Source organism: Oreochromis niloticus, linkage group LG8 (assembly GCF_001858045.2).
Source record: "Oreochromis niloticus isolate F11D_XX linkage group LG8, O_niloticus_UMD_NMBU, whole genome shotgun sequence".
In the NCBI taxonomy this organism is placed as follows: Eukaryota; Metazoa; Chordata; class Actinopteri; order Cichliformes; family Cichlidae; genus Oreochromis; species Oreochromis niloticus.
In genome coordinates, this window is record NC_031973.2 from 26466113 (window position 1) to 26480739 (window position 14627).

General features: G+C 39.5%; 1 protein-coding gene across 6 annotated transcripts in view; it reads left to right on the top strand.

Annotated features, from left to right (window-relative positions):
- dnah9 (dynein, axonemal, heavy chain 9) overlaps nt 1-14627 on the top strand; it is a 159191-nt gene that overhangs the window by 133006 nt on the left and 11558 nt on the right. For 5 of the 6 annotated variants that reach the window (XM_019362100.2, XM_019362101.2, XM_019362102.2 and 2 more), the window contains 4 exons: nt 749-976; nt 3652-3843; nt 3970-4161; nt 9149-9319. In XM_019362100.2, coding sequence (XP_019217645.1) covers nt 749-976; nt 3652-3843; nt 3970-4161; nt 9149-9319 — 783 coding nt within the window. The other variant, XM_025909795.1, reaches the window with a different exon arrangement.

The following is a 14627-nucleotide window of genomic DNA, read 5'->3' on the forward strand; positions in this document are numbered from 1 at the left end:
AGCTCCCAGCTCCTTCTGGACACTCACAGAATGTAAAAGTTTCTTCTCCTGTATTTTTCAGTGACTCCCCCTAAAATCGACGTTCCGCTCCCTTCTGTGTCCCATCGTTTGGAAACTTCAGCCATCGTAAGGAAGATTAAATGTGGAGTGCAAAGGGAAATGAGAAAGTAAAGAGGCTTATGAATTAATGACTGGAGTTATTAGTGCTGTAATTAGATTTAGGGAATGGGCAGTGCTCCGTGGTGAGATCTGGGGGGTTTGGCTGACTCCTTATCATTCACGGGATATCCTGTAAGTGTCAGGACAGTTGAGATGGAAAATTGAGCTCATCCATGCTTGTGTGATAGTACAAGTCAGCCCTGCTGCCTGCACCGCACCGAGCGATGATATTGCAGAAACGTCATGGTAAAGTAACGCCAGAGAACGGTCGTTTAATGTCAGCAACCTAGAAATGGGTTTCATGTGCTATGTACCATTTAATTTGGTGCCACATCAAAGTCACGGTGAACCAAGAGGAATATGAAACATTTTAATTGGTCCTTTTGCTAGTTGTTATTACAGCAAATATACATAAATAGGCAATATTTGATGCATTAGCATCAAGTAGAGTATTAAAGTATTGTGTTCACTCCATTAAAGCCCAGACTTTTGTAGTCTTCACCTCCGTGTAGACTGCGTTTTCTACACTTTAAAAAGCAAAATTGATTTGCATAAAATGAGCCAGATTAACAGCAGTTTGACCTTGTAGAACATCCACCTCGTGGCTCGTTGGCTGGGCACCCTTGAGAAACTTCTGGAGCAGTACGGAGATGGAAGCCATGAAAATTTCAGAGTGTTTATTAGTGCGGAGCCCTCATCAACCCGTGAGGGCCACATCATCCCCCAGGGTATCCTGGAGACCTCCATCAAGATCACCAATGAACCACCTACTGGCATGCACGCAAACCTGCACAAGGCCCTGGACAACTTCAACCAGGTAACACACTTACAGGTTTAATACCTGCTCTGCCTTTATTACCTACCTACTCTTCACCATTGGAAAGCAACTTAGCACAAAAGGTTTTTATATTGCTACATTGTGTGTAATTATGTGAAACTATTTGCCCATTGTAACACATTCATGACAATCACCAGACAGACAAAAACATTTTAACCTTCTTTAGCTTCTTTTTATATGAACTTTTATTTCAGAAGCAGCAGGCTGTGGTTTTAAGCTTAGTAACCCCAAAAATCCACACTTACAGCAGAGAAACAAAGGTAGTGGCTAAAGGAAGGCTAGATAAGACAATATATTGCAATAAATATGACTAATGTTGGTCTAGGGCAGCTGGATGTGCCAATTAAAATTGGACTGATTCTTATATAGCGCTTTATACAACATACCACATTCACCCAATCACTTTCTTCTAAGCTTTTAGTACTTCCTAGCTAACATTCATACTCCAATGGATGCATCGGAGAGCAGCTTGGGGTTCATATGTTGCCCAAAGTTACTTGCCTTGCAGACTGGAGGAGCCAGGGATCAAACCGCTAACCTTACGATCAGTAGATGACCTGCTCTACCTCAGCTACAGCCACCCCGAATGTAGAGCTGTTTAACTTTACTTCAGCTAAATAAGCATACATGATAAGAATGATATGAATGAAGAAAGATTCCTTTGTGCTGTGTCTGGAATGATTTAAAGGGCTGCATTGTAATACTGTGTTCCTAATGTGAGTATTTCTGGCTGAAATCTGGGTCATAAACCAGCAGAGAAAAGAAAATTTGATTTGATTGAAACTTGGCAAAGAAAGCTGAGAGGTCTGTGACCATTTTATTAATTAACTTTTTAGTTACACCCACTAGTGGAGCATGAGGTTACGACTAAAGACAAGAAAACTATTTTCTTGTAGCAGTTCAAGTGTCCGTTTCACAGGATCTTAATAGGCTATTCTTTTGAGGATTCTCTTGATTCTCTAGGATTTTACATGCTACCTACCTCTGAATGCTCATTTTCCTTTTAGCTGTGAGTGGCAGTTGAAACAAAACTTGTCAGTTCCTGATTTCTCATCAAGTTGCCAATTTGCAGAAGTGTTGCAGCGAGCAGATGGCAGCTTCACCTTTCACTCACCCTGGAATTGCTTCTGACCTGAGGAGGACAGATGTGATCATAGCACATGCTAACGCTAAAAGTTTGGTTATATTCTGCTGTGAGAAAGAGGGATTACTTGAGGACAAACCTCAGCAAAGTCAATTTGCTGATGTTTGTGTGAGTTATTGGAACGCATCCAGACAATATCACTTTCCCAGACTATTCTCCAGCCCCATAGTTAGAATGGATCAGGGTGCTGCAGTGGCCTCTCCTAGCTTTACTTTACCTTATCAGTTCTCAGTCTCTATCTAAGCTTTACCATTACCTCTGTGCTTTGCTGCTAATGCATCTTCCTTTGCACCATTACCTGAGTGCTCAGTTTCCTCCCGGTCCATTTCCATGATCCTTAGTTTGCCGATGTGTATCTGTCTGATAAGAGCATCATGCTTGTAAGCCCTGCCTTATGCAGAACTACAGGGAGGTCCACTGAGGGGAGGATGGGAGAATATTCCAATCATGTGTACTCAGTGAAAGTTAATCAATATTTGGCTAACTCTCCATAATGGCCCACCTACACGGCAAAAGGCAGAGAAATGACATTTCTTTTCTTTTGGCTTATTCACTGGCAAATGCATACAGTGTCACAGCTTTTAAACAGCCTCTGCTAGAGTAGTAATATCAGCACAGTGGTACAACTAAGCTGCTGTGAATTTACTGTTTGTCTAAGCTAATCATTTAAATGATGAAATCATTTTAACAGTATCAGACTTTTTCAGACTCTTGCATACCCAGATGTTAATCTGGAAACTGTTGTCAGTTCATAAATATCAAAGTTTGTGTTTCCTTGCATGTGCGAGGGCTTCGACATGTGTTTATGTGTCTTTGTCTCTCTGCAATCGGACAGCATGTCGATTTTCTCCAGTCCACAGGTCATGAATAGAGAGGCTATGCATCTCTTTCAGCTGTGTTGAGCAGAGGAGTACCATACAGAATACTAACTAAATCTCCAAAAGGGTGTGTGCATGTGTGTGTGTGTGTGTGTGTGTGTGTGTGTGTGTGTGTGTTTGTGAGTGTGGTAGTCAGCCTGCGCTCTGCTTGTGCAATCTACACGTGCATCGTCAGAGTCAGCTCCCCTGGGCACTGCAGTAGCGGAAGCGAAAAGGCCTTCACTGTAGCACTCAGTGACACATGTTAGAATAAAGAGAATTTAGCCTTCCTATTTCCATAGGGGTTATTGGCAAGCTTATTTAACTATCTCTCTCCCCTGAGATTACAGTGCCATTTATGTCCACTTTTTTATTTGCCTGTCCTGAATAATGAGTCCATGAGATAGTTGAAGGCTGAAAGCGCTTGACAAGTTGTGACAATTAAAAAAGGGAATCTCATCGTTGGCTTTATTGCCATCTAGTCTTCTCATTGTCTGTCTTTTACCATGAAGCACCGCTGGGATCTGACAAAATATTGCAGATCACAGGGCTGCCTGCCACAACTTTTTACCGGTAACATGCAGATATAACTCCAGTGCGAACAGTTCGGGATGCCCTTTGAACATGCCACTTTTTGCTCTTTTGCGTTTCAGGATACGCTGGAAATGTGCGCAAGGGAGAATGAGTTTAAGAGTATTTTGTTTGCCCTTTGCTACTTCCATGCGGTGGTGGCAGAGAGGAGGAAATTTGGTCCTCAAGGTTGGAACAGATCATACCCCTTTAACACCGGAGACCTCACCATTTCTGTCAACGTCCTCTACAACTATCTGGAGGCAAATCCAAAGGTACACGTTTCTTTACAAAGCCTGCTGTTTGTTATCTTAATTGGAAATCCGAACACGGGTGACCTCAGCTAAACACCAAAGGCCACTTTCCGGCAAAACAACATCCCCGTGCTCTGTAATCCCCAGGTGCCATACGATGATTTGCGCTACCTATTCGGGGAGATCATGTATGGTGGTCACATCACAGACGACTGGGACCGGCGTCTGTGTCGCACGTACCTGGAGGAGTTTGTTAAGCCCGAGATGATGGAGGGGGAGCTGTACCTAGCACCTGGTTTCCCCTTGCCTGGAAACATGGACTACAACAGCTACCACCAGGTGAGGCAGATAAGACTGGACTCATTTAGGCCATGAAACATTAAATAAAGATATTGTAGCCACAAAAAGGACATGACAGAAAATTAAAAGCAGAAACTCATAGTGGAATCAGCCATGTAAAAGCAAAGTATCTCCCACTTACAGCGCAAGAAAAATATTAAGATTGCATTCTTCAATGTGTCCCCAAGAGGCGTCTATGTGGCCTCCAGTAAATTAATGGTGGATTAATGTGGCCATAACTGAATTACTGTAATTAAAAGGTTTTCACCATCATTATTCCCCATGTACAGTGTGGAGTAGTACAATCCAATGCTAAATCAATAACAATAAAATGCTTCCCATATGGGTCCCTGGGACATAACAGATTGTTGTTTGAGTTACATAAATATTTCTCTGAGGTGGAGCTGCTCTGTGGGTGGAAACTGTTTGCCAGTAACTGGCAAAGTTAAATGTGAGCAAACCAAGAAGGAAAATTCAATAAACTTGAAATGCATGCAAGTCAAAATAAATAAAACCAGTTGGGTCATTGAGCTTACAGTATAAAGCATGTTTCCGAACAACAAAATAGTAAAATAAGAAAACAGTTGGTGACAGCAGCTACAGCTGTGTGCTGCTAGACTTTGGGAAAATAGCATTTTGTAGGGTTTTTTGTCCGTAATTGCAGCTCCTGTAAAAGAACACAATATAAATGGATGTCCTTCAAGCATGCCTTTGCTGATGGTAGACTTAATTTGACCATCGGTCCACAGCACTTGTTTCTCAAACCTCTGTGGCTTCAGCAGAGGATACGTTGTTCATGTGTTGCTTAAATGATCCAAGATCAACTGTGTAATCTGCATTCAACTAATCCTGTTAATGCTGAGCCAGTTTATTTGGTTCTTTAAAGCCATGGGAGAATTAGATTTGAATCCAATAATTCAAGGTGACTGCACAATCTGGTGGTCACTGTCTACTGGAAACGCAATGATACTTGAAACCATTTATAGCTGTTTGACTTTTTACCTTTAGAACAAATTATTACAATAAAGGTGAGTAAAGTCCTGAAGGTCAAATTTCAAAAAAGCAAAAACAAGAAAGTGGTGGGGAAAATAGCACACCAAAGCGATGACATAAGCACTAATACTAAAGTTCGTTCTTTAGAATGCACTTTTATGCTAGAATAGAATAGAAATATCCTTTTTTCTCCATCGATTGGGAAATTCACGAGCTGCAACAAAACGGAAGAAGAGAAAGTTTAGGAGAAATTTAAAGAAATGAAAAGTGGTAGCTTTATTGAATCATGTATTGCTTGTATACACATTATGTCTTTTGTCCTGTCCCCTGCTCCTCACCCTCACATTGCCTCACATCAAATAAAACCAACAGAATGCAGACATAAGACCAAAAAGGTTAAATCAGGACATCAGATAGAAAATGAAGCTGAAATAAACAAATTTTAAAAAGTTAAAATAAAGTAAAATGCTACATTAAATATGCCAATTTAAAAAGATAATTCTTCAATCTATTTTCAAACAAGCCCACTGAACTCACAGATCATAGCTTGGAGGCCAGAAAGTTCCACAGTGTGGGAGCTACACCTGCAAAGGTTCTGTCACCTTTGCTTTTTAGTTTGGATAACAAGCCTCTGATCAGAAGACCACAGAGTGACATATGGCTGTCAGAGTTCATTGAACTGTAAATTGAATTTTGAATTTGATGGGGAGCCAGTGCAGTGACATCAGTGGAGGTGTGACATGGGAGCTCTCGGAGGATCTAGTCAAGAGCTTTCCAGCAGCCTTTTACACAAGCTGCAGATCATCCGGGAAGGTAATCGAAGGAGCTTGGGAAAAAAAAGCGACTGGACTTGACAAGTTTCTTGAATATATTCAAGAAATAATATATTTCACCTCTTATCCGAGAAGCTTCATCAGTAAATGGTGTAGAGTCCCAGATACTTTAGCCCTAGTAGGAGTTATCTGTTAAGAGAGTCGTTGACCCACTATTGATCATGTGCCTCATCACATGAGCCGACGTGTGAAAAAGGGTGTGGGTCATTACCATTATGATGGTGAGACGTTGCCTCACCCTATCATTGTGACTTATTGAGATTTATTGGGCGTTAAGGCATCGGGAAAGGGATCTGAAAACTGGATTGTAGGTGGCAGAGAGTTGGCTTCGTAAGCCACTGCCTCTGTTCAAAGCGGGTCGTTCACAGTGGACATGGCTTCTTTCAGTCCTCTTTCAGCAAATCTGTCTTCTCTGTTCAAAATGTGAACATTGGCATGCTTGAAAGAGTGACCTTTCTTTGTCCTTTAGATGCAGATGGACAGCCGAGTCTTGTCCCATCGAGGTGGCTCTTCTATGTTGTGCCATGCATTTATGAAGTGGCTGTTTGGTTTCTCCAGTGTAGAGGCCTGAGTACTGCTCGCTGCACCGCACAGCATGCACTATGTTGTTTAGTTTGTTTTTGGGAGTTTTGTCCTTGGGATGAACCAGTTTTGTCTGTGCACTAGGATGAAGATTCTCCTGAGTTTCTCTGCTAAAACTACATAAGGGATGACAATGTTGTTCCATTTGTCCTTCTGTGTTATTCCACAGTTGGTGTCTGACCTTCTTTACTGTGCATCTTTGCAGATCTGATGAAAGACCAATTGGGATAACCACATGTTATAAGAGCTTTTTGTACCTCTTTACTGAAGAAGCTTCTCAGATGAGAGGTGAAACGTCTTCAGAAAAGTTTAAGAAGTCCAGTCGCTTTTTGTTTTCAAACTCTTTAGATTACCAGGACCTGGATGACTGAGAACCTGCACAGGCATCCAAGGAGGTTTTACTGTGACAAGTTAAAATTGAGTTACAGCAATCAAGGCAAGATTAAATAAAACCATGAATAACAATCTCAATCTCAGATTCTGATGCAATAAGTCAGAGTTTACTGATGTTTATCCAATGATTAAAACAGGATTTAACCAAACCTTTATCCTGCAAATCCAATAATAAAAGGCACTACTGTGTTTGCAACAGTTTCCAAAGATCTGGAGGACCAAGCTGAAAATGATCTGATATCCAAGATTGTATGCAGACCAAACAGTTTTGTATATTTTCAACTTCAGAAACACATTTGAGGTTTAAAAATTGATGTAAAATCACCATCATAACAACCACAAAACTAAGAGCAATCATGGCCTGAGATCTGTGTGTTGTTGTTGTTGTTTTTTTAATTTTGCTGCTGGCTTTGTGTTATAAGAAATATTGAAAAAGCAGTTATTTTGATTGTTGTTGCTTGAACTCACTGAATATCGTTGATCTTCTCTAGCCTCCGGTCACTTCAAATAGCGTCCTTTGTGGGCTTCTCTTAAGGTTTATAATGTAAACGTATTATTTTACAAAGTATCCCAGGCCATGCTGTGGAATAGCACAAACACAACTTAACAAGCAACATAAGTAACAGATAATGTACATTCCATTCTTTTATTTTATTTTTGGAGTAACAATCCAAACACTAGGTTTAACTCCATGGATCCAAGCAAAAATCTGAAGTTTAACAATTTGATGAAGTTATAGTGTTAATCCGCATACTGAGAAAATGGTAAGCTATGGAAAACTGTAATGAAATTAAAGGAAATTAATGTTAATATTCTTCAGTCAAATTCTTTATATGACTTGAGTCAGATTAAACCCAGGAATTCTTTTACTGGGTCCCTGCAGTGCTATCTTAGTTACACATTTTAGACTCTTCGAATAAACCTGCAACATATTGTACATTTGCCCATTCCCCGTGTGATCACCATTAATAATGTTGACATGGACATGATGAAACCAGACTCTGCTTTTAACGCTCTTCAGACAGGCGTTGTGACAGCTCCAAGCATTATCACGTTACTGCTTCCCCTCACTTGACCTCACCATGTTTCCTGTCTGTTACCTATCATTTAACACTAAACTCTATTGATAGGGTAAAATCCCACAAACTACACAAACAAGGCCAAGTATGTTCAGGTTGCTGTAGAATTTATCTTCAGTCTTTCACCGCACAAACCAGCGTGACATTTCCCTTCAGCATTTGTGCAGTTCACATTTACTGCATGTGAACCATGAGTTGTCATTGCTCTTGTGAGTCCCCTGTGAAGCCACAGGGAGTGGAGAGTGTGTTGTATCTAATTTTCCCCTCAATCTGCTGCAGAAGGAGTGGAGTTTTCTTTCTTTCTTTTTTTTTTTTTTTATTGCAGTTAGCCTGACTAGGTGGTGGTAACAGAGTTTTTAGCTGTTTAAATTTGTCCAAAGAACAAAGGCTATAAAGACCTTTGTGTTCATGGAGGTCTGTTGGGCCATCTCCTACTGTCTGGAACAAACCTACTGTATAGTTAAGAGAGGAGAAGGGTGGAACAAGCACAAAGGAAAAAGCTAGCGAGTCAGCAGTTTTCCTCCACTTCCAACAACATACAGGTGTACCCAGTGAGTAAAAGTTAGCCAAAAAGTACTGAGGCTATCTCAAAACAGCTGACTACAAAGTGTTTCTGTATTAAAGGCCAGTATATTTTCCATCAAGACTTTCATCAGGACATGATTAGAAGAACTACTTTTTTTTATTTAAGTGCCCCACAAAAGCCCCCCTTTTCAGTTGAGTTTTCACTTTCATCTGTACTGACTTAAAAGCATATTGATATTCATTATGGACCAGCAGATGGAAAATGTCACATTTCCTTTCCCTTGTTATGGTCATTAACAGTCTGTCAATTGATCCAGAGTGTTTGAATCTCCCCCAGAAATATCTCACCATTTATATGGCTCCGATCTTGTCCTTTGTCAGCAGTACTTCAAAAGAAACACCAGAGTGAAGAAAAAAATGATGGTACTTTGTAGACAGGAAGCAATTGAGTTGCAAATTTCCATTTTGTTATATACAAAAGAATCAAAAGGAATCTAAGTGTAAATTAGGATTACTTAATCTTAAAAGAAAACAATACTTTCTGACAGATTCTGATAAAGTTCTGACTTTTTCCTGCTCCAGTACATCGATGACAACCTTCCTCCTGAGTCCCCTTATTTGTATGGCCTTCATCCCAATGCTGAGATTGGCTTCCTTACACAAACCTCAGAGACACTTTTCCGCACTGTCCTGGAAATGCAGCCGAGGGACAGAGGAGTCGGTGAGGGAAGCGGGACGACGCGTGAAGAGAAGGTAAATGCTTAATTTGTTTTTTACAGTTTAGTGAGATAGGCTGAGTCCATTTGCAAAGTACCTTTGTATTTAAATGTAGTTATTAGTAATTAGGTTGCATTGGGAACCATAAGATAGTGCTCTGAAAATCCACTGTCAGCTTGACGCATCGCAGTCCTATTGAACCATCGGCAAATTAAGCTAATAAATAAAAGTCAAGGACTGTCACTAGTGAGCTCTAATTACAGCGTGTCCAAGAATCCATTTGTGTAGTACATAGATTGTATACAAAGATTGTCACCCATTGGTTTTAACTGGGCTGAACTGAACTCTTGAGAACCCCCCTACAGTTGATTCAGTCTTTATCCAGCTGGAGCCGGAAATATGGAAAGCACTTTGGAACAGAGGTAGTGACACCGCAAACATCATTAGGGCTCTGTCAGGACATAGCTTTCTTTGAGGCTCAATATCTATCAAATTATTAAAATTATTTTTTCAAAATGACCACTAGCATACAGATCATAAAGAGTGGATTTATCTAATAGTTACTGACCTCATGTCAGGATGCATCCATCCACTTATCCAATTCAGGGTCACGGGAGGGCTGGAACCTATCCCAGCTGCCATAGGGTAAGAGGCAGGGTGCACTCTTAACAGGCTGGCATTCTGTCAAAGGGCTAACACAGAGACACAGACAACCATTCACACCTTTGGCCCATTTAAAATCCCCAACTAACCCAAACTCACTAACTGCGTGTCTTTGGACTGTGGGAGGAAGCCAGAGCACCTGGACAGAACCCACAGAGGCACGGGGAGAACATGCAAACTCCACACAGAAATGCCTCAGCATTCAAACCCAGGACCTTCTTGCTGTCAGGCAACAGTGTGAGGATGTCAGGATGCCATAGGGTAAAAAAAAATTTGTTGAGATGTTGTGTTTTGTCAGAACCGAGCGAAAAACAATTCTGGTGCTGAAAAATGAAGCTAAACATAAAGTGACAAATTTCAGATACTTTAATGGTTATTTGAGTCTAATGCTCTGAAAGTGAGTCAGTCCCAGAGTTTTACAACCTGGTGCAAAAAATAGGCTTTGATTGTATGGATAACATACAACCTAAACCTGTATCAACTGTATGGTGGTTTATTTGTGAGTTGTTTTTTTTTTTAATAACTCATCCATTTGGTATTATTGTTAAAGGGTGTGTTGTGTTTGTATAGCATTTTAGCATTTTAGCGGATTTTCATAACAAATAATATGCCTTGTGTCTTGTACTGCCCTTAGATGTTTCTGCCCATGTGACCACTATTATATAATATAATATATAACATAATAAGAAATGGGTAAACCAGGTTTTCAACATGCAGAAACAATATTTCAGGAAATGTAGATATAAGTTTATGAAATTTTATATTTATTTAGAAATACTTAATGTAAAAAGAATGATCCCATTAATAAAAATATTAGTTCATTTTGAAAACATTTTGAAAAAAACGTTAGGACAGGCTCATTCTGTCGAGATGAGCTTTGTGATTTCCTACAAACTTGCAAAATCACAAAAAAAGAGATGAGCATATGTTTTCAGACCAGGTATTGTCATGCAATCTGAAAGGTGTTTTCTCATTGAGAGTATTTCTCTTATTCACCAGCTCACCCTTTCTTCCAGATAATGTGTTTGATCCTCTTTTGTGTTGAGCATGCCTAATCTTTAGGAATCTACAGATGTAAATAGAAATGAAACCACCAAAACAGGGGTCCTGAGGTCACCCACAGCATAAGCTCATCCCCTCACAGAAAAGGGGCTCCGCTGTTTATCATCTCTTGAGACCTGACCAGATACTCTGAAAATCCAGAAATCTCATAGTAATAAAATATTATTTGCAGTAGAAGTAAGATTTTATTTCATTTGAACTATAGGAGCTGGCAACATCCAAGAAAAAACAGACCAAAAAAACCCCCAAACCAATGTATTTGTCTTGAAAATGTAACATCCCCACTCTACTTTCCCAAAGCTGATGTACTCTGATTCTTTGTCAACTGATAATCATATCTGATAAACTAACCAGCACCATTTTTCTTGCAGTAAGATATGAAATAGTTGCAAATTAATTTTGTGATGATTAACTAGTTGAATAATGGACTAATAAATTGAGCTCTGATGGGGAAGTACTTTAGGCTGTATAAAATCTATTTAATTGACACTACACAAGGACTTACAGAAAGGTTTGAGAAGATTTGATCTGATTTCAGCATGTTTTTTCCTAGTTGCTGATTAATGCTCTCACAGTTTCAGGAGTTTCTTACTATACTCATTGCTTGGTTTGAGCTTTAACTTCCTCCAAAGATTTTCTTTCATTTCTCCTGATCTTCTGCCAAAAATTGATGTTCTTATTCTGAACTGACAGATTCATTTTCACCTGGTATTACTTTTGATTTTAAAATTAGGAATCAGCCTGGATCCGTTCTGTGATGAGCTTTGTGATCAGAGCAGGGAGGAAGGAATACACATATTAATTAACTGTAGGGCCCTGTACTAAAAAGCAAGTTCAACATAACAAACATACCCAAGATATCCTTTATTTTTCTTCAATTACATCATATTACACTGACATCAGGCTAAGTGGGCACAAGAAGATGGTGTTCAGCCGGATAGGCCAACCACGAGTTTTCAAGTCTGTGAGTACATTTACATGAAACGGGTGGTATTGTGGGTATCTGATCAATCGGAAAAATGGGCAGGTGTACTGGCAAGGGAGTGATGTAAGAAATAAAGATAAAAACTATGCTATGAAAAGATAAAGAAGTTACACACATGCTGAAAGCAACTCAGTTGTTGCAGACAAAGCAGCAGAGTGTGACTGTGTGTAAAAGGAAAAGACTACAATATTTTAATATTGAAAGCTTTAAACATCAGAGTTAACCATCAAGTTTTGCTCAAATCCTGCTTCAAACTACAGGGCTCTGTTGTCTGACAGAAAGTGTCCATACTGTATAAACATCATATACATATATTCAGCTAAATATTAACAGATCCTCATGAGGTGAGGATGATCGTTGGAATGATAGCCCAAAACTACATGGGAGAAGCTTGTTAATGATCTGAAGGCACTTTGGATCACAGTCACTAAGAACACCATTGGTAACACACTATGTCTTAATGGATGGGGCAATGTACTGTAAAATCTTGGATGAGAACCTTCTTCCCTTAGCCAAAATACTGAATATGCCTTGTGCATGTGTAACTCGTTTGTGTGTTACACCTATTGATGCGTTGTGTTCTGAATAAGAGGCAGGAGACAGCACTGGATCTCTGGGCTCTTTATTGCAAATCGCTGCAACATCTGCTATCTCCGGCCATGCTGAAAGAAGCTGTGACCGGGGTACACATGCACGCGCCTACGTCATCACGCAGCGTACAAGCACACAAACAGACACAGGCTCAAAACACATTGGCAGGAGATTAAATGAAGTATTTAATTTTAAAAAGGGTGTTTTGGTGAAATTTAAAAGCATTTAACACATATGCTACACATGGGTCTTCCAGGATGAAAGTGACCCAAAACATATTGCTCAGGCAACAAAGAAGTGACTGCAGAAAAAGCATATTAAGGTCAAGGCGTGGCCTAGCCGGTCTCCAGACCTCAGTTATGTAGAAATTCTCTGGAGGGAGCAGAAGCTTTGAGTTTCCAAGCAGCACCCAAGAAACCTAAAGAATCTAGAGTTTCTGTAAAGAGTGGGCCAAAATACCACATGAGATGTGTGCAAACCCAGTGAACAACTCCAGGAAACCTCTTGCCGTTGTGCTTGGCAACAATGTTTTCTCAATCAAGTACTAAGTTATGTTTTGCTTGGAGATCAAATACTTATTTTTCTGTTTGTTGGCTGATTCTGTGTCTCTCCATTTGAAGTATGTTAAAAATTAGAGACTGTTCATTTCTTTGTACGTGAGCAAATTTAGAAATTCAGCAGAGAATCAAAAACTGATTTCCCCTTCCTTTGTGGTGCCTACGAAAAATATTTCATTCTAATATTTCATGTGTTTTGTGGCTGCACCATATCTCATGTTTATGATTTGACACACATTCTCCCTCAAAAACTGGCCTGACATATTTGGTACCATTACCATCTTCAGTAAAATGTGAATTAGGTTTAAGCAGTGTTTTTCTGCATAATGTATATTTGTTATGACGACAGTACTAGCAGGTCAGTTATATTCATGGGTATATGGGAATGGTAGCATTTAAACTCAGATTTTGATTTTGATGTGATTTTCCGTCTTGAAAAGCCTTGTGTACGGTAGATATCCCAGGCAGATATATGAACCAGGGCCTTAGTAAAACAAGTGTCACACGAAACTCTAAGCGAGATCCCCAAAACTTAAATGTGTGATGACAACGGGTGACATTTTCTGTGGCTCCTGCATGGCCAATTGAAAATAAATTGTGACCAACTGTTTGGGGCTTTGAAAACACCTAGGGTGAGTTTTACAAGGATGGCATTTTGTGGTGCATTTTTTGGTTCAGTACTGCTGTGAAATAAAGTTTATATGAGCGTAAAAGCTAAAACAAATATTCTGTCAGAGAGTGCAGTTTTCTGCACTCCCTCTATGGAGCAAGTGTCACTTTTGTTATATCTTAAACTAGAAGTGTTAGCTTTGTTAAAGAAAGATGCAGTGAAAGTTACCCTGATTTTTTTCTCCTTCTTTAAGAGAGAATGAATAATTTGTTTTTATATAACTGAGGGTGACTGTGGTTCAGGAGTGTGTGTGTGTGTGTGTGCGTGTGTGTGCGTGTGTGTTAGAGAAGACTCTTAGAAAATGAGTTTATATGAATTTGTGTGTTATTGGACGAATGAAAGTTGTTCTAAAAATTCCTTTAGGTTGGAGTAGAAAAACCACTATACATGTATCTGTCTATTTAGTATTTGCAAGTATGTATGTTAGTATGTTAATCCAAATAAGATAAGATATGCCAGAAATTGGGAAACAGTAAAGACAAATGAGAAAAATATGATGAGAAAGCAAGGCAAAATAGTTCAGTACAGTCAAAGTACTCCACTAGACAAATAAATAAAATACAGTAAAAAAATAAAATGTATATATATATTGTTTATTTTGGTTTGTTTTACTGTATTTGATTGCTACAGTCACACTAGTGAAACAGTTGTTGGAGACTGCAGCGTGACCAAAGTTGTTGCAACTGTGTGCAATGACCTTGTGATTTTGTTGCCTTTGATATGGTTGCTTTGAAGACGGGGGACAGATCCTTGACCACTCACAGTCAGCTGCTATCTTCAAAGTGATTTTGGTGACTCACAACAGCAATTAAATGA